Source organism: Sus scrofa, chromosome 16 (assembly GCF_054392235.1).
Source record: "Sus scrofa isolate SSC_HxYL_T2T_F1_AM1 chromosome 16, Sscrofa_HxYL_maternal_Yorkshire_Landrace_v2.0, whole genome shotgun sequence".
Classification (NCBI taxonomy): Eukaryota; Metazoa; Chordata; class Mammalia; order Artiodactyla; family Suidae; genus Sus; species Sus scrofa.
This window is the reverse complement of record NC_139398.1, coordinates 48,616,731-48,643,276: the sequence shown is the minus strand read 5'-3', so window position 1 is coordinate 48,643,276 and position 26,546 is coordinate 48,616,731. Positions and strand designations below refer to the sequence as shown.

Sequence of the window (26,546 nt, the reverse complement as noted above, 5' to 3'; positions counted from 1 at the left end):
CTCAGGTTTGACTCACCAAAGCCTTGTTTTCCACTATGATTAATCCTGAAGTCAATGGCCAAAGTTTTAGTTGCTACTTAAAGATGAAGAATTTCTGACAGTTTTATATCTTCTCTTCCTATTTGGATGCATTTTACTTCTTTTGTTTGTCTGATTGCTGTGGCTAGGACTTCCAGCACTATGTTGAATAACAGTGGTGAGAGTGGGCATCCTTGTCTTGTTCCAGATTTTAGTGGGAAGGCTTTCAGCTTTTCTCCATTGAGTATTACATTTGCTGTGGGTTTGTCATTAATGGCTTTGATTATGTTAAGGTATGTTCCCTCTATACCCACTTCGGTAAGAGTTTTGATCATGAATGGATGTTGGACTTTGTCAAATGCTTTTTCTGCATCTATTGAGATGATCAGGAAATCCTTTTGTTTATGACAACATGGAAGGATCTAGAGGGTTTGATGCTAAGTGAAATAAATTATAGGACAAGTACTGTATTATTTCACTTTTATGTGGAATTTAAAAAAACGAAACAAATGAACAAACATAGCAAAACAGAAATAGACTCAAAGATACAGAGAACAAACTGGTGGTTGCTAGAGGGAAAGGAGGAAGGGGGATGGGTGAAATAGGTGAAGGGGCTTAACAGGTAGAAACTTCTAGTTATAGAGTAAGTCAGTCACAGGGATATAGTGCACAGCATAGGGATATAGGCAATCTATGTGACTTTAAGGTGACAGGTGGTGACTAGATATACTGTGGTGATCACTTCATAGTGTGTAAAGATATTGAATCACTATGTTGTCTACCTAGAACTAACATTGTATTTTAAGTCAATTATACTACAATAAAAACCAGTTAAAGGCAAAAAAAAAAACCTGAAGAATTTCTGAGATTATTAAATCATTATTTGTGTATTTGCTCTGCTCCTTCTCTCTGTGACAATTTACTCTGTAAAATGAGTCAAAAAGATCTCTGTATTTGTGATTATCAGATCACTTGTGAACTTGACCTGCCAATCTTAGTGTTAGCTCGCTAAGTGCTACCAGGTGTGCTTATGGAATCCAGAACAATTTAGATAGAGCTGTGCTTATACCTCTGGGCCATAGGTTCATTATCTGAGGTGCTGTGACTGTTACCAGCTCTGATGTCACCTACCTGCTAAAGGTTGGATGGTGCGTTGTCTGCATAGATGGTCACCAATAAACATTCCTGTCTTTAAAGGTACATTCCCATTAAGAATTCAAGACTATACCCGTGCTACCTGTGCGGTTTGCTTTGGCCAACAGAATGTGACAGAAGTGATTCATGCTGAGTTCTAGACCCAGGCCTCAAAAGACCAGGCAGCTTCCCCTCTCACTCTTGTTTGGAAAAATGAGCCATTATATAAAGAAATGCAGTTGCTCTAGTGGATACACTGCTTGTAAAGAGAAGTCCCACCCAATAGCCAGTACCAGCAATCATATGTGAGTAGGAGTTCCCATTGTGGCTTAGCAGGTTATGAACCAACTTGTATCCATGAGATGGATGGAGATATGACTGTCAAACATAAGATAAGGAGGTCAAATGACAGTACAAAAGGAGTCTTCGAGACCAAATAAAAAGAGGTAATCAGAGAGGAAAATCCCATCTAGGAATCTCAGAAACAGTGTTCTTGGTAATAGTTCTTAAAAATAGTCCAGAGTTACTTACACAGAAATACTGTCTAGACAGGAGATTTTATCTTTTGTTACTTTTTTATTACTTAAACATTTGAGCCTTATTTAAATTTTAGTAAAGAGCATCTTTTTTAAATTAAAAAGAAAAGGAACTCCCTTTTCCATGCTGATCAACCATCTCCTTATGTCACAGGATTTGGGACCATGTAAGCATGTTTCTCTACTTCACCAAGTAACATGGAGATTGCCAAAAACAAGAACATATCTCCTGGATCTCATACAATCAAGGGAGTGACAGCTGTGTATGTCCTCTTTGCATTTGACCCTGAAGTTGCAAATTGGCTGCCATGGTTCTATTTTGCAAAATTCCCCTAGAGTAGATGAGAGCTTCTTCTACTCCTCCTCCCCTGCTGCTTCTCAGTTTTTAACCTCCATCCCGACACCTTTGTGTGCTTTTGAGTCTGTTTCCACACATTCCAGGAAAACTTTGAGTAAATTATTTGTATACTATCAAAGACTGCAAAAATACCCTTATTTAGTCATTTTCTGGAGAAGGTACCTGTCCCCTTTGAAACTTGTTCCATTTTTTGAATGCCAACATTCTAACAAAGGTATCATTTCCTTGGAAAAGGATGGTCTGCTGTTTGTTGGCAGGATTCCCTAAGACCCAAGCTAGAACATTCATCAAACACTTCCTCTGTGCCAGACACTACCCTAAATGTCCTCACAAGGACATGATTGTCTTCCTCAGTCCACAGAGGAAGAAGCTAAGATGATCTGACTTGCCCTGGCTTTGTGCTAGTGAGTGTCAGAGCTGGACCCCAACCTTTTATCTCTGACTCCAGGGACTGTTGCTTCCTGGGAGTATAGAAATAAAGGCCACCTTTTACAAGATTGAGTCTGTTCAGATTGGCTATCAAAGCCGTTTCTACAAAATGCATTCATAAAAGTTTGAATTTCTCACCAATAACTTGATCTTCAATACCACTTGCCCAATCAATGAAAAACTGTGTTTACTTAAAACTGTGATTTTTGATTATAGTAACTCTAGACCCAGTTTTTGAGTGTGGCAGGATGGACTACCTTGTTCTCCACCCTTGAGTAAGGAAGGTATCTAAGGTCAACCTGCCTCGCTTCCTCTCTCATTTCATACACTAATGTGAACCATGCCAATCACAAGGTTATCTACCACCAATGACGTTCCATGGTAAAAGGCAGAACAACTTAAATGGCAGTCAGGACCACGTCCTAAATTTCCACCTCCCTGAAAACAGCATTTAGGATGCCTCCCTTTATCGTCCTCGTTTATTCTCCATCCTTCTAAATCCTGCTCTCTGTCACAGGAGGCTGACATGTTCAGAATACAACAACACAACCCCTTGTCAATGGCTCTTATCAGATTCAGCCAGTGGGAAGCAGTATTAGGAGATCAGAAGCAGGAAGACAATGGCGGGGGCAGGGAGATTTTCCTCCAGGGAGTCACCATGCTGGCCCTCCACTGGCAGAAAGCCCTTTCCGCACTCTCTCTTTCTCTGGGTCTCCCTTACCCTCTGTTCACTTGTTCCTTCAGGGCTAGCAGTATTAAAAGGAACCTGTACTGGCACAGTGGTGCACACCATCGTTGCTGCTTTTCCTAAGCCATACTCACATACTTCTAAAGAGACTTCATCAAACTCCTCTTAAATTACTTAATCTTAATGTGCCATCTGTTTCCTGTCAAAATCTTGACTGATACAATATTGAAAATGTTGGCAAGAACATACAAGCCTCGCAAAAACATTACCACTTTATAAAATTCCTACTTGAGACATGATCTCAAAAATTAGGAGACAGAGCTTTTTTCTAAAAACCAGGCTTTCATTTATTAGAGGTTAATTATGCATTAAATCAGATGAAGAAAAGAAGGCCTATTTCTTTCTGCCTTACAAAAAACATTACAAATATAATAATATAGCAGAAGAGAAAGAGGTGTGTTTATTTTTAATCACCAGAGTCAAGGTGTCCTGACCTGCAGTGTTGTTTGGGAACCCAAAACGTCTGAGAGTACTCTGATTTCCTTGGTCTTTCGTATCCTCTTGCCTTCTTGATTCACAGTAATATAGGGGCCTATCTGCCTCCAGAAATCTGGGATCTAGTACTTGCCTTCCACCTAATAACTCTGATTTTGCAATATTATGTAATCTCCCCAATCTTGGTTCCAATCTCCCCAACCTTGGTTCCTCTTATGAACTGAAAGTCTATGTCCCCCCAAAGTATATATGTTAAAGCCCTAACCCTCATTGTGATGGTGTTCATACAGGGAGTCTTTGGGAGATAATGGGGTTACAGGTCATGAGAGTGGGGCCCTCATTAAGGGATTTAGTGCCCTTATAAGAAGAGACACCAGAGACCTTGCTCTTTCACTTCCATCTGAAGACACACTGAGAAGGCAGCCATCTGCAAGCCAGAAAGAGAGCTCTCAGCAGAAACCATACTCTGTTAGACCTTGATCTTGGGCTTTCTAACCTCCAGAACTGTGAGAAAATAATTTTTCTTTTGTTTAAATGACACAGGATTTTGCTATGATATTCTGCTGATAAGCCCAAGCAGACCTTTCAGTTGGAGGTGATTATTTCAGACTATCCACATTGGAATGTTTCTCTCCCATTTACTAGTTGTACAGCCTTGGTCAGGATAGTTAATTATACCTCAGTTTCCTCATCTGTAAAATTAGAACAATAATAGTACATACTTTTTAACTTGTTAGGAGGATTAAATGAGGTAACAAGTACTCAACACAGTGCCTGGCACTTACTAAATTTCAGTTATGTTAATCATCATTATCATTCCTACGGAAACTCAGAATAAATAACTGTGCTGGGGTAGAACAATCAGCAAAGACCTCTTTAAGAAGGCGATAAAGAAACAAGGCAAGACCACTTCCTAGAGTCAGTCCATTTTGCACTCCCAAAACATGTAACCCAATGTTAGCCATATAAGTGCTTGTAACCTGCTCTTTGACTGATGTATTGATACCCTGAAATAATAATCCAACTATAAGTGCATACACTTAATAACGTATAATTCACATTGTGAGCAACTAAAGAATAAGTGTGGAAAGTGAACTGACCTGACAGGAGAGGATTCAGTAGACAATTCATGAGTTCCTGGCTCATCCCTTTGCATAAAGGCTAGAACTGATACGGCCACCTGGAGAGGATGCACTTAATTTTAAACCTCTTTATGAGAGAATGTTCAGCCTTATTGAGACCTATGGATGTGAACTCCCTAACTAGGTTGTATATTTCTTTGGGTCAAAAAGCATACTTCATTTTACACTTGATGAACAGTCCCCAGGAGCATCGCAGAGTACTGAGCACATAGTAGACCACAACACATCTTTACTGAAGGACCAAACACTAAGTAGACTGGCCTGCACACTGCCAGTCCACAGAAGAAGGCTTCCTGGAACAGAAAGAATCTGAGGAGACATCTGAGTGGCGAGGAAAATATGGTGAGTTTACAGAAAGGGGGTTGTTTCCAGGAAAAGAAATGCCTTGTAAAACATCAGGTTTATAACTAATTTCTCAAAGAATTTCATAACTCCTGTTTTTTAGTTTTGTTTTAAAAGAATTGCATAAGGTTAGAGGAAAAAGAAGAAGAGGGAAAGAGTTGGGGAAAGAAAGAAGAGGAAGGGGAAAAGAGGAAGAGGAAAAATGCCCTAAAAGTCCTGGAAGAAGCCTGGGGGCAGATTGGGGTAGTCACTCCTGAAAGAGCAGGAGTCCCCACTTCTCTTCCTGTGGGAAAAGAGGAACGTTGACGCCAACTACAGGATGAGACAGCAGGACCATCACCTGCTCTACTTCGCAAGGCTGATTCACATGAACAAATTGTAGTTGCTAAGGGGGAGGCAGAAGAGAGTGGGATAGGCTATGGGGTTGGGATTAGTAGGTGTAAACTATTACATTTATAATGAATAAAAAACGAGGTCCTGCTGTATAGCACAGGGAACTAGACCCCACCTCCTGGGATAGGCTATGATGGAAAAGAACATTAAAAAAAAATGTATAGGAGTTCCCATCATAACTCAGTGGGAAAGAATCTGACTAGGAACCATGAGGTTATGTTTTGGATCCCTGGCCTCACTCAGTGGGTTAAGGATCTGGCACTGCTGTGAGCTATAGTGTAGGTTGCAGACATGGCTCAGATCTGATGTTGCTGTGGCTATGGCATAGGCCGGCAGCTATAGCTCTGATTCAACCCCTAGCCTGGAAACCTCCCTAAGCCTTGGGTACAGCCCTGAAAAGCTAAGAAAAAAAAAAAGAATGTAAATATATGTATAACTGAGTCAATTTGCTGTACAGCAGAATGGCTCAACATTGTAAATCGACTATACCTCAATTTTAAAAAGGAAGAATTGCTCAATAATCTACCCCCACCCCATGTTTCTCTAGATTTAGAAAATGCATTCAATTAGTATTCATAGAGTTTAGGGAGACTCACCATTTTGATAGGCCCACTTGCTAGAGAGTAATGGGACATAGCAAGACAAACTAAAATAAATATCTGTTCCCAATGACTTTCCATTCTGAGGGCTAGAAAATACACAAAAGTAACTATATAGAAAAGAATATTATATATAGAAGATATATTTATCTCTCAGAAATTGTGTTCCAAACACCCCAAAAATAGTATTATTGAGTATATCTGGGATATATTGTTTTCTTGTGTAAAAGATATCCAAAGGGGGTGGATACAACTGTGCTATGGTGCTCCTTGATGTCATTAGAGACCCAGGGTCTTTTGCATTTTCCATTTCACCATTCTTGAGACATGACCCTCCAATTCTTTGTTCCCAAGATAACTGCCAAAGCTCCAGTCATCATGTCCACGTTTCAGACAAAAAGGAAAGAGGAAAAACTGGAGTAAAACAGCACATGCTTCTCTTTTGAGGAGCTTCCCCAAAACTTCCTTGAATACATCATTGGCTAGAATTCTGTCCCATGGCTACCCCCTACCTGCAAGGGAATTTCATGGTGTATGCCGTTCTGCTAGGCACGTTGTTACTCTTAAACAAATCAAATATTTATGAGTAAGGAAAAATTCTAGAGCTCAGCCAGAAGTAATAGCAAAAAATTTTGACACTAAAGATGAAGAGTGCATGTAAGCAACTAACACATCTATAGCCATGGCAGATTTTGAAGTGGGGCTGAAGATAAAGTGACAATTGTTGTTCTTGCAAAGTAGGCTGGTTTTGAAGAGATGGATTAAAAAGGTTGTCAGAGAGTTCTTGAAAAACCTCATGCAGAGGTTTTCAAGAATTGTCAAGTGCAGAGCTCGTTTCACCGGACAAGCAAGGTCCATCACTGTGGAAACACGCTCAGGACGACCAGAGCCCACAATAGCACCTGGCAGTCAGGAGTTAATAGGAATCATGACACTGTGATTGCAGCCTCTTTTAGGACCATCAACATCCACATATCCTTCTTAAAACCTTCCAGCTCCCGCGTGTTGACACTTGGTGCATTTTCAAACTGTTCTCATGTGATTTCTGACTTCCCATCAGTTGCGTTCAAAACATAAATCAAGAAATTCTCACACAGCATTTTGTAAAAAAGTATGTGTTTTTTTTCTTTAGGACTATAAAAGTAATTTTAACTTTGGGTCAAGCACATTGATTTAAAATATAAGTATATTCTCTGAAGTTTAAAAACATCAAGAGGTGTTCCACCAAGGCAGTGTTAACCAGGCAGATGTTAACAGAGTGTGACTATACAACATGCATACTGAGAGTCCAGCAGGAGAGAAACACATACAGTTAACAGGGTCCCCACGTAGCTTAAAGCCACTGAGGGCACCACTCACACTGTGGCTACACTAATTGCACCCGCAGGGCACAACTTCATAGACTAGTCTGTGGATACCACCCACACAGTGGTCCTGCTAACAAATGTCTATGGAAGAAGATGCCCTTCTAGAATTGCCACATGGCAATAACTGAAAACAATTATTTTTTTTTTTTATTTTCCCACTGTACAGCAAGGGGGTCAGGTTATGAAAACAATTATAATGCTTTATTCTCACTAAGTGTTTTATAATTCAAAATATCTTTAACAAATGAATCTGGCTCATTTTTTTTTAACAGAGGAAAGAGTTCCAAGAAAGTTTAGTGACTTAACAAAGAACCACACACTTCCTAATGGGCAGAATCTATGGCCAAAGTGATAGACCTACATGTGTTCTCACTGAATCTGCTGGACAGGATTGAGTCTCTCTTGAAGCTACTCAGATCGTGCCATTCTAAATTTACTTTTACTAATATGGCTGGTGAGTGTTAAGAAAATGTAAATCTTTTTTTCTTCTTCTGGTTTATATAAATAAACAAGAACCTTAGACATTTTAAAATTATTAGTTTGTTTAATTGCATGGTATTTAAAAAAAAAAAAAAACCTTTCAGTCCCTCTCATGTCTAAAACTCACCCACCTCAAACAAAACAAAATAAAATCCTCAGTTTAAATTGATGTTCAAGGCATCAGTTAGGAGTCAAGAAGCCTGGGTGTGCTCCACACTCTGTAAGCAACAGAAGTTTTCATCTCTAGGGGCTTAAAGTCGTTCAAGCTTACTGAAAGGAGCGGGACATTACAAAAATTAAGATCCATGACACAGTAAGGAACACCAGAAAAACATGGCTTGCCCACGTGACAAGATAGCCTCTATAAATAGGAACCCCAGAATATCTGTTCATAAGACTAGCGGCTGGTAGCTCTCAGCTGCCTGGAGCTGCTATAGATTTAGAAGAAACTTCTTTGTTTGGCTCTCATCCCCTAGTTCTAAAATTCCAGTAGCTAATTTAAGAGAGTACTCATAGATCACTGCTCTATATGGCTTAGTACACTGACAAGCTTGTAGAACTAGGTTTATTGCCTGTGCATGCTCGATTCGTGACTTCCAGGAGAAACTGTGGGAGAAAGTCCCACTCTGTCTCCTGCTTATCCCTACTCATAACATCAAAACAACCTGGAACTGTTTTTTGTTTTGGGGGGTGGAGTTGCCCATGCCTGCGACATTCGGAATTACCCAGGCCAGGGAGCAAACCCCAGGGACAATTCCAGATCTTTAACCCTCTGAGCCACCAGGGAACTCCAGAACTGTATTTTAAAATAGGGAGGCAAACTGCATTCCCCTAGCTTGGGCCTTCCTGGGTCTGAGAACTTGCTGGGAGAATGGAAAGAGAAGAAACTCTTCCCCAGACAGGACCCAATCAATACCCGACATGGACATGGGTATATACTTCTGTCTATATATTCCCTAATTGCCTCTCTCCTCTCTGCATCCTCTTTCTTTAAATCCTCAGGTTTACTCCTTCCCATTCTGTCTTCATTGCTAAGGACTCATCAAACTGCGTATGTGTACTTATTTCACAAGGAAAGTAAGTTCACATGATATGCACCACTCCAAGAAAAGATTTTACCTTGATCTTCTCTAAACCTCTCCACAAAGATCTGCAAGAGCTAGAATGATGACCAGAGCCTGTGGCAAAAAGCTGACTATTTGCAGCATAATGAAGGGAGAGAAATTGGCCTTGAAAACCCTCTGGGACCACCTCTCTTTAGAGCTGATACTGTCAGTCACAACGACCTCCTATACAACCCTGCTACTCACTCATCAACCAAAGCTCCCTTCTTACTTGCCACCAAAATCATCTGTCCAAACCCCAATCCATGATGCATTGCTTTCTCTATCAACCTGTAAAAAATAGTGCCCAATCATACTGTTGGAACATGAAGTCATCTAGCACCCACATGGAAGGCTTTTGCTCAGCAATTTCATCCAGGGCCACCCCTGCCGTGGAATGAAGTACAGCAGCAGTCTGTTTTCACTTGCACCTACATACTCAGCTACCCAGCTGTGGACCAAGCCTGGCCTTTTTTAATCCTCTGATAGCTGGTTAGAGGGAAGCCCCCATGCAGTCTCAGATGGGAGCAGAAAGAAGGACCTGGGCCACTTGCCTATGCTCACTTGCAACCTCTGTCCCTACCTGTGCCCAATCTGGAGGTACTAATTCTATGTTACAGTGGACTGCCTTAGTTTATCACTGGGTGAGCGCATGAGGTCAAAGTGGCAGAGCTACTGGCACCATGCACTGCAGCAGCCACAGACACTTTTCTGGACTCCACTTAAATCTGGAAGCCTCCACATCAATGATGGGCCACTTCTGTGCTCCCAAACTTTAAGTATATTATCTCCAGAACCCATAGAGACCTGTCAGGTGTCATGCTTCCTTCCTAGAGGTAGGAGGCATGGGATGTGACTCTTTATTTTGAAGAGATGTCTTGTCAGAAGACACTCATGGCCCCTTAAAAAACAGAATGCTACAAAAGAGTATAAGCAGAGGGAGCAAAGCTGAAGGACTGTCTCCTTGTCCAATTGGGTCCAGGCATCCACACTTGCCATCAAATCATTTCATTTGATTTGAGTTTCATTCTCTGGAGAAACTCATGCAGAGAAAGTAGGATTCTAATTCTGATCCCTGTCACACAGCAGCCACACTTTGAAACCCTTCCCCGGTGCATCAAAGGAGGCCGGCACATCACTCTTTTACCCCCATCATGGTCATGGAGTCGCTCTGGACTCTCCCACAAGCTGAGCAGGAGCCAGAGAGCGGCAAATGTCTCATCACCCTGAAACCAGGCACCAAATTCTAGAACACATGTGCCTTCCACCTAAATACACCTAGCCCCACACCACCCACACCAGAAAATGAAAGGCAGGAGCCAAGAGCCAAGGGAGGGAATAAAGAGCACTTTGTGAATTAGAACTGTGTTTAATATTTTAATGGATTATGACTGCATGTGGCTGAAGAAGAAAAATAACTCTAATTCTTAAGCTATAAAATTAGCGATGTTTGGTCCTTCTTGAGAGTATGATGCTTGCTTTGTGTGCTGTCTTTTCTGTGGCTGCTTTAAAAAGAGGAATAGCTTTATCTAGACTGGGCGTTCATATGAAACCATATGCAAAGAAACCTAAAAGTGCCCATATCATCAGTGGCTAAAGCAGGAGGGAAGGAAGACGATGGAGAATGACCCCAAATCCAAATACCTACTTCACATACCTTGCTTATGTAAGAATGCATATCCCAGTCTAGCAGCTGAAACCAGAAATAGTCTTTCCTTTCCCACCTCTCCACGGTTGCCAGGCTGCTGAGGAATCAGACTTCTGTGCGCCTCGTGAAGATTCTGCTCCTGTAGGACACCCCCAGCCAAATGAGTGATGGCTCTTCTGCCTGTTCAGCACCAGTTAATGGAAAGGTCTGTCATTTTGTGGTGATAGCAGAGGCAGCCCTCCACACAAAGCTACTCCCCCTCTTCCTTCTCTAGATCCCAGGGCTCAACTCTCTCTTCCCGCCTCCTTCCTTGTTGCCAGGTGAGGAGAGGGAAGAGGAGAGGAGGCACACATGCACACCTGTCCTGATACCACCAGGGCCCCTGTCTCTGCCACTCCCATCCCAGGAGGAGAGGGAGCTGGCAGCAGAGGGAATAAAAGAATTCACCTCTCTCTTTAACCCCAGACTGGCTCCACGCCCCTCAGTTCTTTCACAGCCAGGCTCACCCCTTCCTCACTAAGAGCATCTCCTCCAGCACATCCCCCTAAGCTCTGCAAGCTGCAGAACGCCCTTGCGCCCAGAGCCCAATCCTTCCTCAAGTGTCTACCTTTAGAATCACAACTCTCCTAAACAGTCAACTCAGGCTAGGGAAAGTCAAGCTTCTCAGTGCCAATAAAGACTAGGAAGAGTGGCCTGCAGGCAGAGAAGCTCCTCTTTCAAAAGCTGTTCCATGTGAGGCTAGGGTACCATGGAGATGTGAGAAAGAATGCCCAGGTATGTCACAGCCAAAATCAGTGGTGGTGGTGGTGGTGGTAGACCTTGACCCATGTGATGTTTATAATCACCATGGACAAGTCCTGCTACAGCAAAATATGTGCTAAGCTCCAAATACTGTGCACACCAAGTATAAAATGCCAAATAATACAGGGCTGCAAGACTTCTAACAAAACAGGGGTCTCCCGCCTATCCATCCCTACCCTGAATTCCAGTCCAGAGAAGCAACCCCTTAGCCCTTTCAAGCATCTTTCTTTGCCTCCATATTATTCATCACTAGGGCTCACAGCTTCATGTATCCAGTAAGACACTTTCTTTTTACTTCTTACTTTAAAAGACAAGGTTTTAGGAGTCCTGCTGCTCCCCTACCCTACCTGAACACACAGATGTGTATATACACTCACTCCACATCTTCTCAATATATCACAATTTTTTGTTGTTGTTGAATCAAACTTCAGTTTACATATTATATACTATTATACATATTTAAATGTAATGCTATTAATATCTGGGCCTGGTGATATAAATGACTATTTCCTTTTTATACAATTGCCTTGCTATTTTCCTGAAGTCAGTTGTCTCATATTTGGTGGTTGTTGTTGGTTGACCTGCCTTTCTATGTACCTATCTCTACATTATCTCCAAATTCTCTGCCAAAAATATGGTACCTTTCAATTTATTCAAGCACATCAAACAGTCTATGTACTCAAAGAGACATGTTACTTAGAGAGACATTCCTTCTGGAACCATCCATGCTGCCTCTCCAACCTGGAACAGTTCCTCTCTAAGTTCACTGTACAAATGCCATTCAAGGTGTCCCTACACCAATATACTTGGGATTACCTACCTCTATTTATTGAATTGTATACTCTTTTCTTATTTTTTCCTTTATTTATTCCATTGTTTTTGAGGCATATATGCTCAAGCAGCTTTCTAAGAAAGGGTACATTGGAGACAAATCTTCCAAAGCATTGCATCTCTGAAAATAAATTTATTTATTTATTTATTTAATTTATTTTTTACAGCTGCACCCATGGCATATGGAAGTTCCCAGGCTAAGGGTCCAATCGGAGCTATAGCCACCAGCCTATACCACAGCCACAGCAACATGGGATCCGAGCCACATCTGTGACCTACACCACAGATCATGGCAAGATCGGATCCTTAACCCACTGAGTGAGACCAGGGATTGGACCCACAGCCTCATAGTTCCTAGTCAGATTCATTAATCGCTAAGCCACAAAGGGAACTCCTGAAAAGAGATTTATTTTTCTCCCATACTTGGTTGATAGATTGGATAGATATATTACTACTATCTAGAATAGGTAGAGATGGGAAACATTTTACTTCTAAATTTTAAAAGCATTTTTCCATTGTCATTTTGTTTCCAATGTTGCTATTGAAAAGGTAATGTTGTCTCAATAGCCTTCTATTAGTCTTTTCCCCTTTCTAATTTATCAAAAAAATTCTACTTTCCTTTATTTACAATTTTATGAAATGTACAATGGTATGCTTTCTTGTAAATCATTTTTCATTCACTGGGCTAGGCACACCATAAGAACTTTTCAATATGAAGAGTCGTGTTTATTTGCTTTTCTAAATTATCCTACTTATTACTTTGAAATTTTTCCATTTTTCCTTCTCTTTGGAATTCTAATTTACCATATGATAGATTTGCAGGATGATCTTCTAATTTTCTTACTATTTCTCTATTTTTTTTCTACTTTCTGAAAAATATCTTCAACTTTACCTTCTAAGTTTTTCCTAAATTGTTTTAGCCATCATATTTTTAATTTAAAAGGTTTTTTTTTTTATTCCTGGCTATTCTGTTTTACAGCCTGTTGTTCATCGATGTAATACCTTATCTTGTCTCTTAGAGGGCATTAATTAAAAGATTAAATTATATGTTTCCTTCCTTTTTTGTTTGCTTTGTTCTTTGATATTTATGCTGAAGATTTTCCTCTACTACCTGTTCATTTCTGGCTGTTCATTCATATTTAAGCTCTGTCTGCACCCTGGTAACAAAACCAGACAAAGACTCCACAAAAAAAGAAAACTATAGGCCAATTTCACTGATGAACATTGATGCAAAAATCCTCAACAAAATACTAGCAAACTGCATCCAACAATAAATTAAAAGGATTGTATATCATGATCAAGTGGGATTTATCCCAGGGATGCAAGGGTTCTTCAATATTGGCAAATCCATCAGTGTGATACACCACATTAACAAACTGAAGAATAAAAACCATATGATCCTCTCAATAGACTCAGAAAAAGCCTTTGACAAAATTCAACACCCATTTCTGATAAAAACCCTTCAGAAAGTGGGCATAACAGGAATCTACCTCAACTTAATAAAGGCCATATATGACAAACCCACAGTGAACATCATTCTCAATGGGGAAAATCTGAAAGAATTCCCACTGAGATCAGGAACAAGACAAGGATGTCCGCTCTCACCATTACTATTCAACATAGTTCTGGAAGTCCTAGCCATGGCAATCAGAGAAGTAAAAGAAATAAAAGGAATCCAAATTGGAAAGGAAGAAGTAAAACTATCACTATTTGCAGATGACATGATACTATACCTAGAGGATCCTAAAGATTCTACAAGAAAACTGTTAGAGTTCATCCACGAATTTGGCAAAGTCACAGGATACAAAATGAATACACAGAAATCGACAGCGTTTCTATATACTAACAATGAAAAAGCAGAAAAGGAAATTAGGGAAGCAATCCCATTTACCATCTCATCCAAAAGAATAAAATACCTAGGAGTAAACCTACCTAAAGAAACAAAAGACCTATACTCTGAAAACTACAAGCCACTGATGAAAGAAATCAAAGATGACACAAAGAGATGTAAAGATATACCATGCTCAGGAATTGGAAGAGTTAATATTACCAAAATGACTATACTACCTAAGGCAATCTACAGATTCAATGCAATCCCTATCAAATTACCAAGGACATTTTTCACAGAACTCGAACAAAATATTTTATAGGTTTTTTTGGAAGCACAAAAGACCCAGAATAGCCAAAGACATCCTGAAAAAGAAAAATGGAGCTGGAGGAATCAGGCTCCCTGGCTTCAGACTATGCTACAAAGCTACAGTCACCAAAACTGCATGGTACTGGCACAAAGACAGAAATATAGATCAGTGGAACAGGATAGAAAGCCCAGAATTCAACCCACGCACCTACAGCCAACTAATCTATGACAAAGGAGGCAAGAATATACAATGGAGAAAGGACAGCTTGTTCAATAAGTGGTGCTGGAAAACTGGACAGCCCCATGGAAAACAATGGAATTAGAACACTCCCTAACACCATACACAAAAATAAACTCCAAATGGATTAATGACCTAGAGACCTAGATATAAGACCAGACACTATAAAACTCCTAGAGGAAAACATAGCCCAAACTCACTCTGACGTAAACAACAGCAACATCTTCTCAGATCCACCTATCAGAGTATTGACAATAAAAAGAAAAATAAACAAATGGGACCTAATTAAACTTAAAAGTTTCTGCACAGCAAAGGAAATCCTAAACAACACAAAAAGGCAACCCAAGGAATGGCAAAAAATATTTGCAAATGAAGTGACTGACAAGGGACTCATCTCCAAAATTTATAAACACCTTCTGCAGCTCCATACCAAACAAACAAACAACCCCATCCAAAAATGGGCAGAAGATCTAAACAGACAGTTCTCCAAAGAAGACATACAGATGGCCGAGAAACACATGAAAAGATATTCAACGTCACTCATTATTACAGAAATGCAAATCAAAACCACGATGAGGCACCACCTTACACCAGCCAGAATGGCCATCATCCAAAAGTCTACAAACAATAAGTGCTAGAGAGGAACCCTTGTACACTGGTGGTAGGATTGTAAACTGATGCAACCACTGTGGAAAGCAGTATGGAGATGCCTCAGAAAACTAAACATAGAACTACCATTTGATCCAGCAATCCCACTCCTGGGCATCTATCCAGAGGAAACCATGACTCGCAAAGACACATGTACTCCAATGTTCATTGCAGCACTATTTACAATAGCCAAGACATGGAAACAACCTAAATGTCCATCAACAGAGGAGTGGATCCAGAAGATGTGGTACATATACACAATGGAATATTACTCAGCCATTAAAAAGAATGAAATACCAGCATTTTTAGCAACATGGATGGACCTAGAACTTATCATCCTAAGTGAAGTCAGCCATACAATGAGACACCAATATCAAATGCTTTCACTGACATGTGGAATCTGAAAAAAGGACAGAATGAACTTCTTTGTAGAATAAATGCTGACTCAAAGACACTGAAAAACTTGTGGTCTCTGAAAAACTTGTGGACAGTTTGGGGGGTTGGGGGATGCGCCTGGGCTGTGGGATGGAAATCATGTGAAATCAAATTGTTATGATCATTATACAACTGTGATAAATTCATTTGAGTATTAAAAAAAAGAACCCCCCCAAAAATATAAAAAATAAAATATGTGGAATCTAGAAAATAAAAAAAAATTTTTAAAAAAGCTCTGTCTGAGTCTATAAGGGGTAATATTGAAGCTCTGCCTAGCTCCCATGAGATGCCTTTACACTGACTGCTATGGAGTGGAAGGATTTGAGGCAAAGCCTCTTATGTGAGACTCTGCCTCACACAGACTCTGCCAAGATCACACCCCTGCTTCACTTTTTCCCCTTCCTGGGCTGCTTCCCCAGCTTCTTCTTTTGTCTCCCATGAGAACAAGTCCTTCCTGAGCCAATTGCATACAAGCACTCGTCCTAGGATCGGCTTCTGGGGGTATCCACCCTATGACAGATTCTAAAGCCCTTACTGTTAAATATAATGTTCTGCTTCTAGGAGTCCAGCCCTGTCACTGAACATAGTGCCAGCAGAGTAGGTACCTAGCATATGTTTGTTAGATAAATGTTCCACAATAAATTTTTTAAATGTCAAGTTATTTGAATAAAGTATATCACAACCTGTTTTTCTGTTTTATGTACATGTTTGATGTTGATACCTAAAACACATAATTATTTGTCAGAGAATTTCAAAAATTATAAGCTTCTGAAAAGGAAGATATAATCTTAAATTATCTGTCAAAACAATTTTTTACCAAATCAAAATCAGAGTAATAAATGGCAAGTCAAAAGTTGGCAGAGAATATAAAATCTAAAGTATCTGATGAGCATGTCATAAAGCTAAAACTGATCCCATCTTAATAAACATCAAAACATTGAGCATTACTGCTAATTTTATTTGAAATTTCTGAGAAAATTTTTTTTTAAATTTTTTTTATTTTCCCACTGTACAGCAAGGGGGTTAGGTTATCCTTACATGTATACATTACAATTACATTTTTTCCCCCACACTTTCTTCTGTTGCAACATGAGTATCTAGACAAAGTTCTCAATGCTATTCAGCAGGATCTCCTTGTAAATCTATTCTAGGTTGTGTCTGATAAGCCCAAGCTCCCGATCCCTCCCACTCCCTCCCCCTCCCATCAGGCAACCACAAGTCTCTTCTCCAAGTCCATGATTTTCTTTTCTGAGGAGATGTTCATTTGTGCTGGATATTAGATTCCAGTTATAAGTGATATCATATGGTATTTGTCTTTGTCTTTCTGGCTCATTTCACTCAGGATGAGAGTCTCTAGTTCCATCCATGTTGCTGCAAATGGCATGATGTCATCCTTTTTTATGGCTGAGTAGTATTCCATTGTGTATATATACCACTTCTTCCGAATCCAATCATCTGTCGATGGACATTTGGGTTGTTTCCATGTCCTGGTTATTGTGAATAGTGCTGCAATGAACATGAGGGTGCACGTGTCTCTTTTAAGTAGAGCTTTGTCCGGATAGATGCCCAAGAGTGGGATTGCAGGGTCATATGGAAGTTCTATGTATAGATTTCTAAGGTATCTCCAAACTGTTCTCCATAGTGGCTGTACCAGTTTACATTCCCACCAGCAGTGCAGGAGGGTTCTCTTTTCTCCACAGCCCCTCCAGCACTTGTTATTTGTGGATTTATTAATGATGGCCATTCTGACTGGTGTGAGGTGGTATCTCATGGTAGTTTTGATTTGCATTTCTCTTATAATCAGTGATGTTGAGCATTTTTTCATGTGTTTGTTGGCCATTTGTATATCTTCTTTGGAGAAATGTCTATTCAGGTCTTTTGCCCATTTTTCCAATGATTGATTGGTTTTTTTGCTGTTGGGTTGTATAAGTTGTTTATATATTCTAGAGATTAAGCCCTTGTCAGTTGCATCATTTGAAACTGTTTTCTCCCATTCTGTAAGTTGTCTTTTTGTTTTCTTTTTGGTTTCCTTTGCTGTGCAAAACCTTTTCGGTTTCATTAGGTCCCATGGGTTTATTTTTGCTCTAATTTCTATTGCTTTAGGAGACTGACCTGAGAAAATATTCATGATGTTGACGTCAGAGTGTTTTGCCTATGTTTTCTTCTAGGAGTTTGATGGTGTCCTGTCATATATTTAAGTCTTTCAGCCATTTTGAGTTTATTTTTGTGCATGGTGTGAGGGTGTGTTCTAGTTTCATTGCTTTGCATGCAACTGTCCAGGTTTCCCAGCAATGCTTGCTGAATAGACTTTCTTTTTCCCATTTTATGTTCTTGCCTCCCTTGTCAAAGAGTAATTGACCATAGGTGTCAGGGTTAATTTCCGGGTTCTCTATTCTGTTCCATTGGTCTGTCTGTCTGTTTTGATACCAGTACCACACTGTTTTGATGACTGTGGCTTTGTAGTATTTCTTGAATTCTGGGAGAGTTATGCCTCCTGCTTGGTTTTTGTTTCTCAGGATTGCTTTGGCGATTCTGGGTCTTTTGTGGTTCCATATAAATGTTTGGATTGTTTGTTCTAGTTCTGTGAAAAATGTCATGGGTAATTTGATAGGGATTGCATTGAATCTGTAGATTGCTTTGGTAGTATGGCCATTTTTACAATATTAATTTTTCCAATCCAGGAACATGGAATATCTTTCCATTTCTTTACATCTTCTTTGATTTCTTTGATTAAAGTTTTATAGTTCTCGGCATATAGGTCCTTTACCTCCTTGGTAAGGTGTATTCCGAGGTATTTGATTTTGTGAGGTGCAATTTGAAAAGGTATCGTATTTTTGTATTCCTTTTCTAACATTTCATTGCTGGTGTACAGAAATGCAACTGACTTCTGAATGTTAATCTTATATCCTGCTACTTTGCTGAATTTATTAATCAGTTCAAGGAGTTTTTGGGTTGAGTCCTTAGGGTTTTCTAGGTATAGTATCATATCATCTGCATACAGTGACAGTTTTATCTCTTCTCTTCCTATATGGATGCCTTTTATTTCTTTTGTTTGTCTAATTGCTGTGGCTAGGACTTCCAAAACTATGTTGAAGAGCAGTGGTGAGAGTGGGCATCCCTGTCTTGTTCCAGATTTGAGTGAGAAGGCTTTCAGTTTTTTCCCATTGAGGATTATATTTGCTGTGGGTTTATCATAAATGGCTTTGATTATGTTCAGGAATGTTTCCTCTATACCCACTTTGGCAAGAGTCTTGATCATGAATGGATGTTGGACTTTGTCAAATGCTTTTTCTGCGTCTATTGAGATGATCATATGATTTTTGACTTTTTTTTTGTTAATGTGGTGTATGATGCTGATTGATTTGCGTATGTTGAACCATCCTTGTGAACCTGGGATGAACCCAACCTGGTCATGGTGTATAATTTTTTTGGTATGTTGTTGGATTCGGTTGGCTAAGATTTTGTTGAGAATTTTTGCATCTATATTCATCAGTGATATTGGCCGATAGTTTTCTTTTTTGGTGTTATCTCTGTCTGGTTTTGGAATGAGGGTGATGGTGGCCTCATAGAATGTCTTTGGGAGTATTCCTTCTTCTTCAACCTTTTGAAAGAGTTTAAGGAGGATGGGCACCAATTTCTCTTTATATGTTTGATAGTATTCACCTGTGAAGCCATCTGGTCCTGGACTTTTATTTGTAGGGAGTGATTTTATGACCTCTTCAATTTCATTTCTAGTGATCGGTCTGTTCAGTTGGTCTGTTTCTGCTTGATTCAGTTTTGGCAGGCTGTAAGATTCTAGAAAATTGTCCATTTCTTCCAGATTGTCAAACTTGTTGCCGTATAGTTGTTCATGGTATTCTCTTATGGTTTTTTGTATTTCTGCTGTATCTGTTGTGATTTCTCCTTTTTCATTTATAATTTTGGTTATTTGGGTTCTTTCTCTCCTCTTTTTAGTGAGTCTGGCCAGGGGTTTGTCAATTTTGTTCACCTTTTCAAAGAACCAGCTCTTGGTTTTATTAATTTTCTCTATTGTTTTTTGAGTCTCTATTGTATTGATCTCTTCTTTGATCTTTATAATTTCCTTCCTTCTGCTGACTTTAGGACTTTTTTGTTCTTCTTTTTCTAATTCATTTAGGTGGAGGGTTAATTTGTCCATTTGGGATCTTTCTTCTTTTTTGAGAAAGGCCTGTATTGCTATAAATTTCCCTCTGAGCACTGCTTTCGCAGCATCCCATAGATTTTGAGAGGTTGTGTCTTCATTATCATTTGTTTCAAGGTAGTTTTTAATTTCCTTCGTGATTTCCTCATTGACCCATTGGTTTTTTTAGTAGCATGTTGTTTAGTCTCCATGTAGTAGGATTTTTCTCTTTCCTTTTCCCATGGTTGGTTTCTAATTTCATGGCATTGTGGTCAGAGAAGATACTTGAGATAATTTCTACGCTCCTAAATTTATTGAGATTCGCTTTGTGTCCCAATATGTGGTCGATTCTTGAGAATGTTCCATGAGCATTTGAGAAGAATCTGTATTCTGATTTTTTTGGATGTAGTGTCCTGAAGATATCAATTAAGTCTAACTTTTCTATTGTTTCCTTTAGGATCTCTGTTGCTTTATTGGTTTTCTGTCTAGAGGATCTGTCCATTGATGTGAGGGGGGTATTAAGATCTCCTACTATGATTGTATTCTCATCAATATCTCCCCTTATGTCTGTCAATATTTTTTTTTGTATGTATCTGGGTGCTCCTATATTTGGGGCATATATGTTGACGATAGTAACATCCTCTCCTTGGATGGATCCCTTAATCATTAAGTAGTGTCCTTCTTTGTCTGTCTTTATGTCTTTTGTTTTAAAGTCTATTTTGTCTGATATGAGTATTGCAACTCCTGCTTTTCTGTCATGTCTATTGGCGTGAAATATTTTTCCCCACCCTTTCACTTTCAATCTATATGTATCTTTTGTCCTAAGATGAGTTTCTTGTAGGCAGCATATTGAAGGTTTTTGCCTTTTTATCCACTCAGCCACTCTGTGTCTTTTGATTGGGGCATTCAGCCCATTGACATTTAAGGTGATAATTGATAGATGATTATTTATTGCCATTTGAACCTTGTGTTCCAGTTGATGCTATGGTTCTCCATTCTTCATTTCTTTTTTTTTTTTTTTTTTTTTTTGGTTGGATGGTCTCCTGTTATTATCTGCTTGAGTGTTTTTTTTTTTTTTTTCATTTTTTGCAAATGCAATATTTGGTTTTGGCTTGTGGTTGCCCTGTTTTTTAAGTATGCTAACCCCTTCCCATAATTGTGTGTTTTAGCCTGATGGTCCTGTAAGTTCAAACACTTCATTACTATATTAAAATTAAGAAGAGAAACATACAAACAAAAAGGGTTGTTTATTTCCTAACATCCCTTGCCCACATTTTATGGTTTTGATGACTCTTTTTTATTTTTTTCTTTTTAATTTCATTTTGTTTGAAGCATGTTCATGATTAAATCTGTATGCTGGCTTATTTGAGTGACTGCTCTCTGATTGTGGTTTCCTCAGTCCTAGTTCTTCCTCTTCTTCTTCTTTTTTTTTTTTCCTTCCCCTTCCTTCCTTTCTTTTTGGTTTAGAGAAGCCCTTTCAATATTTCCTTTAACCTGGGTTTTGTGTTGCTGTATTCTTTAAGATTTTGTTTGTTGGGAAAAATTTTTATTTCCCCTTCTATTTTAAATGATATTCTTGCTGGATAGAGTATTCTAGGTTGCATATTTTTTCCTTTTAGCACTTTAAATATCTCTTGCCATTCCCTCCTGGCCTGTAGTGTTTCTGTAGAGAACTCAGCTGATATTCTTATGGGGGTTCCTTTGTAGGTAACATTCTGTTTTTCTCTTGCTGCCTTTAGGATCCTCTCTTTATCACTAACTTTTGCCATTTTTATTATGATGTGTCTTGGTGTGGGTCTGTTTGGGTTCAGTTTGTTTGGGGCCCTCTGTGCTTCTTGTATCTTGAACCCAGTATCCTTTAGACTTGGGAAGTTTCCATCGATAATTTCTTCAAATATGTTTTCCATTCCCTTATCTTTTTCTACTCCTTCTGGAATTCCTATTATGCGTAGATTGGCCTGCTTTATATTATCCCATAGGTCTCTTATATTGCTTTCCTGTTTTTTGATTTGGTTTTCTGTCTGCTGACCTGATTGGGTGATTTCCATTATTCTATCTTCCATATCACTGATTCGTTCTTCTGCATTATTCATTCTGGTTTTTACTGCCCTTAGTTCAGTTTGCATCTCTGCAAATGAATGTTCTAGTTTTTCTTGGCTCCCCCTTATATTTTCTAGTTCCTTTCTGAGGGTATCTGCATTACTGTTCATATCTTCTCTTAATTCCTTCAGTATTTTCACTATTTCTCTTTTGAACTCCAGGTCTGTCAGACTGCAGAAATCTGTTTCATTGTTGACTGTTTTAGGTGAGTTCTCCTGTCGGTTTGACTGGGGGTGGTTTCTCAGCTTCTTCATCTTGCTTGTTGTTTTCTTTCTCCTGAGGGAGTTGTACTCTCCGTTATCGGGCAGTGTTTGCCTTGCCACTGCCGTGGAATATTTCCTGAGGGCTGGCGTTGTTGGTCAATCTTTTTTGAGGCAGTGTGGCTTTTCTGGAATGTTGATGGGGCTAACAGTGTTTCTTTGAAGCAAAGGAGGACTTCCTGAGGGCAGACAGGACTGGGAGGTCCACGCCATGATGGTATCAGATTTTACTTGGTCATGCAGAGCTTGCTCTAGTGTTTTTAGGCTGTGGGGTTCTTGCAAGGGGTTGGCGGTGTTGGGCAGCTGTTCCTCAGGAGTGCAGCACCCCCTGGGGGCTGGAGCAGCTATTTGCGTCACTGAGAACCTAAGAGGCTCTTCCCTAGGGCAGCCCAACTCAGAAGGACGGCCTGAGAATGTAGGCGGATCTTTTCACAGTCTGGCCAAGCTTGTTGCAGCTTTTCTGGGCTGCAGGGGCTCTTCCAGGGGGCTGGTGGTGCTGAGCAGTTATTTCACAGGAGTGGGGCATCCCCTGGGGGCTTGGGCAGGTAGCAGGGCCGTTGGAGACCCAAGAGGCTCCTCCCCAGGGCAGCCCAACTCAGAAAAACCGTCTGAGATCTTTTCCCGACTCGGCCAGGCTTGTTGCAGCTTTTCTGGGCTGCAAGGGGTCCTGCCTGGAGCTGGCAGTCCTATGCAGCTGGTCCACTAGAGCATCCCCTGGGGGCTTGGGCAGGTAGCAGGGCCGTTGGAAACCCAAGAGGCTCCTCCCTGGGGCAACCCAACTCAGAAAAACTGTCCGAGAATTAGGCCGATCTATTCACAGCCTGGCTAAGCTTGTTCTAGCTTTTCTGGGCTGCAGGCCTTTTCTCGGGGGCTGGTGGTGTTTGGTGCTGCTCTGCGGAAGTGTAGCCCCTCCAAAGGGCAAGCAGGCCTGTGCAGGGACAGCCCCTGCAGTGGTAGGCTTCAGGCAATTGTTGAGGCCAGCCCTCCTGGATGGCAGGCAGCCCCAGGTTCGGTGAGAGCATAGGGGGTGGCAGGGGTGGGGGGAGGGGATGCACTGGGAAGTACAGCTTTCAGCTAGCTAGCGGGCCTGTAAGCTTGCTGTGGCATGGAGAGTATTCTATGGGGACCCACCCCTTCTTCTCTCCCCTCCCCAGCACGGGCGCAGACCAGGCTCTTCTCCCAGGTTCCCTCTGATGTGGCTTTCCATTTCCCCGCCCCTAGAGTATTGCTCCCTTCCTCTGCAACAGCTTTGTTTTCTAGTCTCCCAGGCAGTCTCTGCCCCGTCAAATGGTTTCTAGACCTCCCAAGCAGTTTCCGCTCCGCCCCGCCCCCCCAGCCCGTTCTCAGCCACTAACCTCTGGAGCCAAGGACTCAGTGCCCAGCCCCCATCCAGGCGTCCCCCGGCCCTTTCCCGGGGACTAACCTCTGGAGCCGAGGTCTCAGTGCCCAGCCCCCACCCAGGCGTCTCAATTTTTGGTGACTGTGCCCGTGGTTCAGATGGTCCGTTTGGTTCTTGATCGGCTTTTCCGTACTCCAACTTAGTGCTACACTCTTCTCTGCATCTGGAGATTCCTCCAGTTCGTTTGATCTTTCCCCTGTGTAGGTGACTTTCCAGGGTGCGGGATCCCTTTCTCCTCCACAGTTCCCTTTCGGGAGTGCCCGTCCCACTCAGATTCACCTTCTCTCACTCTCCTCTTTTCTCCTGTTCTGCCCAGTAATGTCACGAACTTCTTGCCATTATTGGAGTTTAGGTTCCTCTGCCAGCGATTGGTTGCTGTTCTGTGCGAGTCATTTATTCTGTAGATGTGCTTTTTTTGTTGTGTTTGTGGGAGAGGGCGAGCGTGTCCCCCTACTCCTCCGCCATCTTGTCCTCTCCTGAGAAATTTTTTAAAACACACCCTCTTGGGTCCTCTGACTTTTGTACCAACATACACATACATTCACCTTCTCTTTACTATTAAGTCAAACACAGTAGGAAAAAAAATACTTGAGAGTTTATAGAAGTTATTTAGATTTGATTTAAATGTATTCTCAATAGCTATTCATAATTTTCCTGGGACTATTCTAGGCATTTTCTTTTTAATGCTGGTCAGTGTTAGCCATGATTTGAGAGACACTGAGTGTCAAACGGGTAAGAATCTCAAACAAGTTTAGGTTTCCCTTGGAAAAGGTATTGAAACAATATGCTGCTTTTTTTTTTTTCCCCAGGAAGAATCAAATTTATCAAATGGACCCTAACCACCTAGTGAATTGTTTCCAGAGTGGTTGGCTGGAAATAAAATGCCTACACTCCAAAGAAATTTACTAAACAGTGGAGTCAAGGGAAGTAGAAGTTAGGATCTCTGATGTTCCTGGTGAGCTTGAGAGGGCTGTGATCTCCTGTGCCTACAGCACCCCCTTATTCCCACCTCCACTAAAACAGCTATGATCAGGGAAGAACTGTGTCACCTGTGCTGCTGAGAGGTAAGCCCTCCTGACCTCCAGCGCCCCACGATAATGTGCTGTTTCCAAGTCAACCTATTTACTGTGCCCAGCCTGAACCCTGAGGCCAAGCACATTCCTAGGTCCTCTGAGCACTGACCTCTGCCTGGGACTCCAGCCTGGGACTCCAGCCTGGGACTCCATGGCCTCCTAACTGGTCACCATAATAATGCCTCATTCCTTTTGCTGCCATCATAGCCCACAAGACATGTTCCTCCTTTAGCTCTGACCCCTCTACCCTATTTTCTCCCAGAGCCACCACAACCTGTTGCTGGTAAAATATTAGGCATCATCATGGATTTTAGTTGTACAAAACCTCTTCTTTTCAAAAAGGAACAACTATTTCCAGGAACAGACACTACTCAAATTAGCTTAACCAAACATAGAATTTTCTGGAAGGACACAGGGTACTTCCTGGAACCTAGAGAGGGTAATATAATAGAACCTCAGGAAGAATCAGAGTGAGGGAGAGGGACAGAGACAGATCTTTCTCTCCAGACCCATGAGCCTGAGTGTCTTTTACCTCATTCACTCTGCTACCAACCCTCCTTGCTTTGGCAAACCTCTGTGAACCCAGACTCATTTTTATATAACTTCTCGATTCATGTACCTGACAAACACCAACTGAAGCCTACATGTCCCAATTTCAGGTTCTTGAGAATGGACTTGATGACCCACCTGGGAAAAATAAATCACAGTGACAAGGGAAGTAGAGTAGCTCCTGCAGCTGCTTCCTCTGGAGAGTGGAAGCCCTGCCCCCTGGGGGTGGGAGGAGTGACTAACATCTCAGTACACTCTGTACTCCAGACGTCTGGAGAATGACTCAACCTGGTCATCTGTTTTCCAGAGAGCTGAGATTTTAGAGATGCTCCAAATTGTATTTCCATTACATTTATCAAAAATCATTTAAGCATCCATTTTAAACTTCCCTGCCTTCCTAATCAGTATGCTGTGGGCAGCTAAACCTTTTTCTTATGATTCACCCACCCTTATCATCACCATGTATTGCACATTATGCAATACAGAGAGAGCCAGAGATCCTTTTGAGAGAGGGCTGTGGAGCTATTTTCACCCACAGAAAATTATATTTGAGGGGTATCATCAACAGCTTCCTGTGGCTCTTGGTATACCTACTTCTAAAAGCCCTTCTTCTCAGGTTTAATTTGCTACTCTTATAATCCCTGTAGCTTTTCAAATTAAACCACCTAGGCTATTTGTCACAATCCATTAGGCTCTAAGGAACAGTCATGCACTCAGGTTCCTCAGTTAATGGAGGATGATATAAAAATACCCAAAATATTGAAGAAGGTTCAGCATTCCAAAAGCTGGCTCTCATAGGGACTAAACTGTTGTCCAGGGTACACAGCCCAGCTCTTCTAGCCCAATTATCTTGTTCCTCTGGGGGAGGTACTGTGGGAGTTCACAGAATGAATGGGATAAAATCTTAGTGCAGCCATTACCGGGTAAAAGAATTTGGAAGGTGTTCAGATGCAGGCTACCACGACTGAATGATGTATTCTGCTGAATTTTAATGCGCACAGAAATTAGCTGGGCCTCTTATTAAGTTATAGATTTGGATGTAGGTGTCAGAGAGTCCTGAGTGTCTGCATGTCCCACAATCTCCCAGGTAGTACCTACAATGATCCGACAGAGTAGCAAGACTACTGGGCATGTTCAGTTGTGGCTCATCAGTAATAAACACCACCTGTGTCCTGCATCCCTTATGAGGATGTAATGGGGAGCTT

General features: G+C 40.9%; 1 protein-coding gene across 9 annotated transcripts in view; it reads right to left on the bottom strand.

Annotated features, from left to right (window-relative positions):
• LOC102159433 (uncharacterized) overlaps window positions 1-26,546 on the bottom strand; it is a 908,266-nt gene that overhangs the window by 570,816 nt on the left and 310,904 nt on the right. For 5 of the 9 annotated variants that reach the window (XR_002339577.2, XR_014831355.1, XR_014831359.1 and 2 more), the window contains one exon: window positions 10,742-10,912. The exons of the other annotated variants lie outside the window; for them this stretch is intronic. Coding sequence is in view for 1 of the 5 variants with exons in the window: in XM_085002288.1 (XP_084858414.1) it covers window positions 10,742-10,912 (171 nt within the window). In the remaining 4 variants the exon portion in view is untranslated. The remainder of the gene's footprint in view (window positions 1-10,741; window positions 10,913-26,546) is intronic. 9 annotated transcript variants of the gene reach the window in all.